Consider the following 8,758-nt stretch of genomic DNA (forward strand, 5'->3'; position numbering starts at 1 on the left):
GAAAAATGTTTCGGAGGGCTTGGCAGCGAAAGGGTTAAAGCTGTGTAGAGCCGGGGCACTTATCTGAGCTCTGTGCCTGCACACTGGAGGTAATTAATTTATTAATAAAGAAATGAATACACAGTGGAAGCATCTTACATGTTTGCTTTTTGGGCAAACTCAACGGCCCAAGTGGCTCAGTCGGCTAACGAAGGGAAAGGGGGAGGAGTCCGGTGACGTCACCGGATTCCTCCCCCTTCCCTTCGTTAGCCATCTCGGACATCGACCTCACCGGACTCCTCCCCCTTCCTTAGCCGAGGGATTAATCGATTGATCGTTAATTTCCGCAGCCCTAATATAAATAAATATATTTAAATATTGTATGGTCACATACAAGGCTTTTAACTTTCAAACAAGTTTGTTGGTGTGCTGGCGACATATCTTATCCATGTGACAAACCATGACCAGTCAGGAGTCGTTGCAGCACCTTGTTAACCACATGGTCGATTCCAGTACGGTGTGCAGGAGGAATATGCTTCATGTGCCCATAGAGAGACTATGGATGCAATCAGCTTCCTGTCATTATAGTAACATGGAAAATTACAGGCCACCAGGAGCTTAAAGCCATACTGTGCTAGTGTGCATAGCCTATTGGCACATTATGGCAGACTTTCCTTGCAAGTGGTCCCCTCCAACACTGCAATGTTGGGGCTCACCTCCATTGCCAGTGCTTCCATCTTCTGGGTTCAGCATCTGTGGCCTCTTGATTAGTTGGGCCAGGATGATGCAACTCCTGCACAGGTGTTAATTTTATCTTGGCCCAGAACCATGCCAAGCCTGTGAACTGGGCAGAGAGGAAGCTCGGTGTGTCCCTTGTCTTCCTATGTGGACAGCCTGAGTTTCTTGTTACTGTAAAAAGAAGCTTACAAAGACCTGCTACACAGACACATCGAAAAGGTAAGAAAAATATTTTACAAAGTTTTTTTTACGCCTACATCTCGGTCATCCCAAAGGAGGGGAAAGACTGCATGCTACCTCAAAGCTATCGCCCGATCTCACTGATAAATGTTGACGTAAAAATGTTCTCTAAAATACTGGCTAACAGATTGAAACCTCTTCTGCCAACCCTGGTCCACCCTGATCAAACTGGCTTTATAATGGGGAGAGAGGCCCGGGACAATGCGCTCCGGGCTGCCCATCTACTTCACTGGTCCTACTCTGGGTCCCCTTTGCCCTCCTGTCTGTTCCTCTCTGTGGACGCAGAGAAGGCTTTCGACAGGGTGGACTGGGTGTTTATGGAAGAGGCACTGCGGAAGCAGGGACTGGGACGCACATTGCTGACTTGGATCTCTACACTATATGCCTTGCCTACAGCCAGAGTGCGAGTGAATGGCTCGCTGTCGTCGCCGTTCCCAGTTCGGAATGGGACTAGACAGGGATGTCCTCTCTCACCGTTGCTCTTCACCCTCTCTCTACAACCTTTATGCAAAGGATCAGAGATAACCCGAATATACATGGCATCAATGTTGGGAACACGGAGCATAAACCCGCGGCATACGCAGCTGACTTACTGCTATTTGTGACACAGCCGGTCACTTCTCTACCAAACATCCTTGACGAACTCAAAAATTATGGCACCCTCTCCAATTTTAAAATGAACTCTTCCAAAAAACTCTTCCAAATCTGAAATTCTTCCAATAAAGGTCCCCCCCACTCAAGCCCTCAGCTTGAGAACCAATTTCCCCTTTGTATGGGCGACCAGCAGTATTAAATATCTAGGGATTCACTTACCCTTGAGGCCCGACCATTTCTATTCTATGAACTACCCACCACTTCTTAAGCAACTGGAGAGTGACCTCAAATCCTGGGACAAAGACGCTTTCTCCTGGATAGGCCATGTGAACATACTAAAGATGTCGGTCCTTCCTAAACTGCTGTTTCTTTTCCAGATGCTCCCCATAGCGATACCCCAACAATTTTTTCGTCGCCTACGAAGCCTATTTTTGGGCTTTGTATGGCGACACAGGAGATCCAGACTTGCATTTGCCATTCTAAAAAGGGACAAACAGTCAGGAGGCTTGGGTCTCCCGGACTTACACCTCTATTACAAAGCTGCAGTCCTCCAGCGGATTTTGAACTGGCACTTTCAAGTGAAGGACAAGCTGTGGGTGGCTCTGGAGAAATGTATGGCGGGGAGAAATCTGGCGCATGCCCCTTGGTTGAAACCGGAGTTCAGGGGTCTCTCTCCCACTGCTTCCCCGCTCACCTTGCATCTGCTTCGCCTGTGGGATGTTGTTAACAAAATGGTAAAATTGGCACCAGACGTGTCACCCTTAGCCCCAGTGCGGGGATACCTGTGGTTCCAGCCAGGTGAAAACCTGAACTGCTGGATTGCTGATGGAATAGTGAATCTCTCTAAATTTCTCACGGGGAATAAACTGATGCCACTCTTGGAAATGCGTCAACGCTGGGGATCGTTACCATTTGATTTTTGGAGGCATAGGCAATTGTCACACTTTCTTCACTCACTAAAGACCTCAGTTCGCCCGTTGGACTCCCTCACACCGTTTGAGAGATTATGTAATGCTTCGGGACCGCCCCCCAGGACCCTCTCACTGCTGTACACTGAGTGGCCAGATTATTATGACCACCCCATCAGTACTTCGTTGGGCCACGAGATGACTCCACGAGATGACTTTGTTGGGCCATCTCGTGACTCCACGAGATGTTGAAAGGTGATGCGAGGAATCTGACACTGCACTGTTGCCCTTCTGTTGTCTTGTACCAGTCTTGCCACTCTCCTTTCTGCCCTAACATTGACTAATCGCTGACAGCCACAATTCGCACGTTCAGACCCAGACTTTCGGCTGACAGTCCAGTCTTTAAACACTTTAACAACAGCTGCTCTTAAACATTTTAATGAATTCTGCTGTTTTGCTGATACTCGCTCCATGGCTCCGAGCGCCAACAATCATCCCACGTTCAAAGGCTGTTAAATCGCGTTGTTTACCCATATCTTCAGAAAAAAATCACTTCTACTGTCATGGTAAACAACCTGCTTCCCTATTTATAATGGTCTGGCCCTCAAGCAACTTCAGCGCGAAATTATAGCTAATTTGCCTACAAACGTCAGGTGGTCATAATAATCAGGCCACTCAGTGTATATGCTGCTCTTTCAGCTAGACTCCCAGGGGTCACCGTACTACCTTGTGGAATGGGAGAGGGACATGCGGGTTTGGTTCACAGAGGCTGAGACTGCAAATATCCTTCGATATACACACTCTTCCTCTATAGATTCCAAAGTCAGGGAAACAAACTATAAATTACTCACCCGATGGTATCGAGTACCCCACAGCCTACACAAAATATACCCCACGGTATCGCCTCTCTGCTGGCGCGATTGTGGTGAGATGGGCACTCGCTTACATATATGGTGGGACTGTCCCAAGATCCTGCCTTTTTGGCGGGAGATACAATACCGGAATAAGACTCTCTTGGGGGTGGAGATGGCTTTCCTCCCGGCCCCATTCCTCCTGCACTCGGTTCCTCCATCTATAACTAAATACCGAACCAGTCTTCTTCCCCATCTCCTGAATGCGGCAAAACGTTGAATCCCCCGCCACTGGAAGAAGACATCTATACCCACGGTGGAGGAGTGGAGCAAACTGGTCTCGGAAGTCCAGGCCTCCGAGGAATGGTTAGCTACAGATAATGAAAACTATGCAGAACATTACTCTGTCTGGGCCACCTGGATCCATCACGAAATGAGCTCTGATGCCACCAGGGGGCAATAGAAAGTAAAAATCACGTAGTAAAAGGTATGGAAGTTATCTAGCCTTGACAATTACTGCGGTATGTCACACGATACATGGTGGTGAATTGTGAACATAACTTTGTATTGCATACAGCCAGAAAGGGATGTTCTATGGGTGACCTTTGTTTGTAGTAGACACGATCCTTGTTCCTCCCCTGAACCCCACCCTCCCTCCCATATATATAAAAAAAAAAAATATTTATACATAGGAACACAAACATATAGTGGGATTTTCTAAAATTTGACTGCAAAAGGGAAAATGCACTTTATTAGGACAGTCAATGTTCAAATCTAGTTTACAACTGATAATGGGATCTGCAGCATAGTGCAGGCAGGGTTAATTAAGGTAAACATAACTTCCCACAGCCCCCTTAACATTACATAGGGAAAGCTAGGTAGGGTTAAGTAAAAAAAGCCCCTAAAAAAAATGTAAAAAGCTATTTTTAATATGTGTAATGTGAATGGGAACATGTAATAAATATAAAGTAGGTTTTCTCCCAAATTGGCTGCAGAATTGGAAATTGACTTTAACTGCAACAGGTTCCTTAATCTTTGACACACAGGGTTTGTAGCACCAGATTCATGTATAGATACGTTGGGGAATCTGCCCAAAAATTACCGAACTGGTGCAGCTAGCTAAAAATAAAATTCAATTAACTACTAGCAAAAGAGTCATTTTACATCAGTGGTTTATCATTTCTATTGAGGGGAGAAATTACATGAAAAATCCAATAATAAAAATGATTTGGTGGAATGTAGAATATCAAGACATGCGCTTTCATAATATGTGTTAGAAACACATTCATGCAAATTAAGTTTTAATAAAAGCCAACCTGTACATATTTATCTTTTAAATGTTCAATATTTACCTTGTTATAGCTTTAATAAGCCAGTAAGTGTGGCCATGTGATAACATCGGCTCTATGTTGGTCTTATCAGACTTTAGTTTCTTGATAAGAAAAGTGTCTTAACAGCTTTAGATGAATCTAACTTTCAGCTGTCACTGAAAATAAGAACAAGTACTAATAAGAACTATGTGAATGTATTCAGTGATAATGAATTAGCTGCAAGGATAACATGTAGATGAATAACTCCAGATCTCTGGAGTAAATGTGATTTGAGAATTACCTTCAGTGTGTCAATCAGATTACAAAGCAATTGATATGTGATATGTGCAAAGCATGGCTAGCTCAACATCATGATGGCAGGGCTGTGTGACAGGGACACTACCCCGCAGGTCACATTTTCAGTTGTTTATTTTGTTTTTGTTAGTACCATTCATTAAGTGTCCTTTTTTTTTTTGTAAGAAACGTCCCCATGTTTTATCCCTTTTAAAGCAGAGGTCTGAAACTTAAACAACCTGGGGGGTTACTCAGCACATTTTCTTTTCTTTTTTTCATGGGGCTGCATAAGGAGAGACGGCCAGGGGAGAGAACTTTGGAGATATGGATTAATTAACAAGCGCTTTGATTGAGATTAAGCACAAGAATGCTTCTTAGTCAGTCTAGGTCCGTGACTTCAAAAGTATTGAAGCTATTGGGTCTGCATGACAGTCCGTTCAACTAGTTTTTTCAGGGAGAGGTCTGCAGTGGCATTTTCAATATTCTATCAGTACAGGTTTCCTTTAGGCAGCAATTCCCAGGTCCACTCACTTGCTCTGGCCAAGTGGTCTGCCTCTTTCTTTCATATTTCATTTAATATTTATTGCAGTGAATGCATTAGGAGGTGTGAAATATCACTTTTATGTGAACAAATATATATATATATATTTTTTATATACATCCTGGATTTTATGTTCTTTTGTAGGTCATATAATGGAGTTGCAACTCAGAAATGAAGAGAACCGTCTCAGATGGGATCTAACTCCAGAACAGATACGGCTAAAGACTACTGAGCTCATTGAGAAAACCAAATGCGTTTATGATATTGTGGGATGTCTTGATATAGGCTGTGTCACATATGAAAACACCTTAAAAGCTTTGGCTGATGTAGAAGTTGAATATGCAGGTAAGAGTCAGTACTAGCTTTGATTTGGTATAGATTAACATGACATGTTGGTGTTATTGACAATGTTATATTTATTTGTTTTAGGTTTAAAAGGTAAGTCAAGTAAAATAAATGTATTTGAATATAAAATTGAACAAGCTTTCTTTAATCGGTGCAAAAATATTAGTTGATCCTGCTAGAAATTGTGTGGGCTAAAAACTTCCTGCACGGTCTGCCTTTTGCTGACATTTATTAGTTAGCATTGTTCCCAGCTGTCTCTGTGGACTACAGAACACCTGCCCCCCTAATTAATGGAAAAGAGGACAGGGAGAGATGTTCAGTAGTCCTATAACCCTTGTCCTTGGGTGAAGGCAATATGCTTCCATAGATCTATTACGGAGAGGGAACATTATCGCCGTAGGACAGGAAATGTGTTACTGACAGCCTGACAAAGAAAAGTGGAGATGCACTTTAACATACTTGCCACCAGTGCTTTTCCTGAACTAATAAACCTAGCACCCTCAGGATAAAGGCAGCATTATTGGAGCTAGAAACAGCCCTTGGCCTGGCTGGGCCACCAAGACCAGTGGCAATGGCCCCTTGTGCCTATATGCTTAAAGCGGTACTGTATTAAACACTGTTTTTCAAATAATTCAAGTTAAACTTCAGTTTCCCAAGTCATCTTTCAGGACAGCAACTTTAACCACCTGAAGACCGGGGTGTTAAACACCCTTCCTGTCCAGGCCATTTTTCAGCATTCAGCACAGAGGTACTTTGACATTTATTGTCATGCAACACTTGTACCAAAATTAATTTTACATCCTTTTTTTAAAAAAAAATTTTTAGATAGAGCTTTCTTTTGATGGTATGGATTTTCTACTAGGGTTTTGTTTATTTTTTTTACTATATAAAGGGAAAAAAAAACAAAAAACACCCCAAAAACCTGTTTTCCCTACATTGTATAAATACTTTTAGGCTAAAATGCATTTAAAATGCATTTCTTTTGGGGTTTTGATTTTTTCTTGTACACTTAACTTTACTGCTATCAGCTAGGAGGATAACAAGCCTCATATGTGATCGCACAGATACAGTAACTGGTCGTGGAGATATCAGGGGTCTATTAGACACCTAATGTCACCTAGGCACCCCAAAGAAGCTGATGGAGAGATTTTGCGTTGCCAGCTTCTTTTCTGGCTACAGCAGCCAAAAAAATTACACTCTGGAAGTGATGCAATACACATCGCTTCCGCTTTTCAGTGTTTAAAGGGGAGATCAGCGAAGCCTGGATAGTCCAGCAGTGGAGGGGGGGACGCACAACTCCCCAGCACCATACAAGTGATCGGGTGAAGGGTTTTTGGTTTGTCTACACGCCAGTTTGTCTAGGTTAGTTTTTGTTTTTTTATAAGTAGTATATTGTCCTGTCTTTCAGTCTGTCTGCCTAGCCACTCCAGGACCTTGAAATGCTTCTTACGAAGCCACTCCTTCCTTGCCCGGGCGGTATGTTTGGGATCATTGTCATGTTGAAAGACCCAGCCACGTTTCATCCATAATGCCCTTGCTGATGGAAGGAGGTTTGCACTCAAAATCTCACGATACATGGCCCCATTCATTCTGTCCTGTACACGGATTAGTCGTCCTGGTCCCTTTGCAGAGAAACAGCCCCAAAGCATGATGTTGCCACCCCCATGCAAACTACATATATACATATAGAGTACACTGCAGCAATAGATTTAAAATTCTGACCCGCTAACATGAATAGGTTAAATCAGTGGTCCCCAACCCCCGGTCCGCGGATCAAATGGTACCGGGCCGCACAGTCTCAGTTATGGCCTGCAATATGGGGCAGTGCAGGGTCCCGGTGTTCGAACACCGGGGCCCCGCACTGCCGACGGGCTTCACAGTGAGGGGGCGGGTCCTGTGACTCACCTCCCCTCCCGGCCGCGTCCATAGTAACAGGAGGCGGGAGGGGAGGAACGGCAAGAAGAAAAAAAAATATAGAGCATGCTTCGGCGCTAGGTGGTATCGGGGCATTTTGACAAGTACTTGTCAAAATGCCCTGTAGCGGTCCTGATACCGATGCTTGTATCGGGACATCCCTAGTAAATCTTATACTTTAAGGTAATTGAGGGTTTTTAGTTTTTTTTTATGGTAGCTAATTGGGCAGTTTGATGTTAGCTTCTATGTTTATTCTTTCTCTGCATCTTCTTCATCTTACAGCTGCCCACTAAAGCTAGTCAAAAATCTGTGTAATAGAACATTCCTGTGTTTTTTATTTAATTTCTACGAGCTCCCAAGGGCTTGAATAAGAGATCCATGAGCTCAGCATTTGTATAGTCCGCTGACTGCTCAGTAAACAGTGACTGTGGGAAATTTCCGGCATTGTAGCTTTGCTGAAAGGATTATTGTGAAATCTATAGGGTAATGGTTCTATTCTGTATTTTTGTGATGTGCACAATTACTGCTCTGGTTTTGCTCTGTGTCCTTGTATTACCCATAAAATAAGTCTGTTTACTATTGCAGTTCAGAGAAGTATCCTGGATTTCCCTCAGCACGTGTCTACAAATAAAGATGTCCGGACTGCAAGCACTGAAGCCGATAAGAAATTGTCTGAATTTGATGTAGAGAAAAGTATGAGAGAAGACGTCTATAAAAGGCTTGAACGTTTGCAGGTTAGCTCTGCATAATCGATGAACTTATCCATATTGTTGACCCCTCTCCCATGTGCTTGTGGTTTCTCATATGATCTCAGATTTCATATGCGGCCCTGTTTTATAAAACCTGGTTTTAGTGTCTCTGTACTGTTTGGGAGAACACTAGTTTTGTCAGCTGAGAAAAGGTAAAAGACCATAAGATGAAGACTAAATTTTAGCTTGTAAAGGAGGAGTCAAGCTGGGGTCCTGTTTAGGTAAATGCAAACAGTATTTGAAATTTCCTATTTTTTAAAAAAGTGTTAATCACCCTATTAAAGATTGTTATATT

General features: G+C 43.2%; 1 protein-coding gene across 1 annotated transcript in view; it reads left to right on the forward strand.

Moving 5' to 3' along the window:
- Positions 1 to 5,592: 5,592 nt before the first annotated feature.
- LOC108802730 (thimet oligopeptidase-like) overlaps positions 5,593 to 8,758 on the forward strand; it is a 61,999-nt gene continuing 58,833 nt past the window's right edge. Inside the window, exons 1-2 of the mRNA XM_018574584.1 lie at positions 5,593 to 5,800; positions 8,300 to 8,432. Coding sequence (XP_018430086.1) covers positions 5,608 to 5,800; positions 8,300 to 8,432 — 326 coding nt within the window. The 5' untranslated portion in view covers positions 5,593 to 5,607. The remainder of the gene's footprint in view (positions 5,801 to 8,299; positions 8,433 to 8,758) is intronic.

This window comes from Nanorana parkeri, unplaced genomic scaffold (assembly GCF_000935625.1).
Source record: "Nanorana parkeri isolate BGI_ZX_2015 unplaced genomic scaffold, ASM93562v1 scaffold3069, whole genome shotgun sequence".
Classification (NCBI taxonomy): domain Eukaryota; kingdom Metazoa; phylum Chordata; class Amphibia; order Anura; family Dicroglossidae; genus Nanorana; species Nanorana parkeri.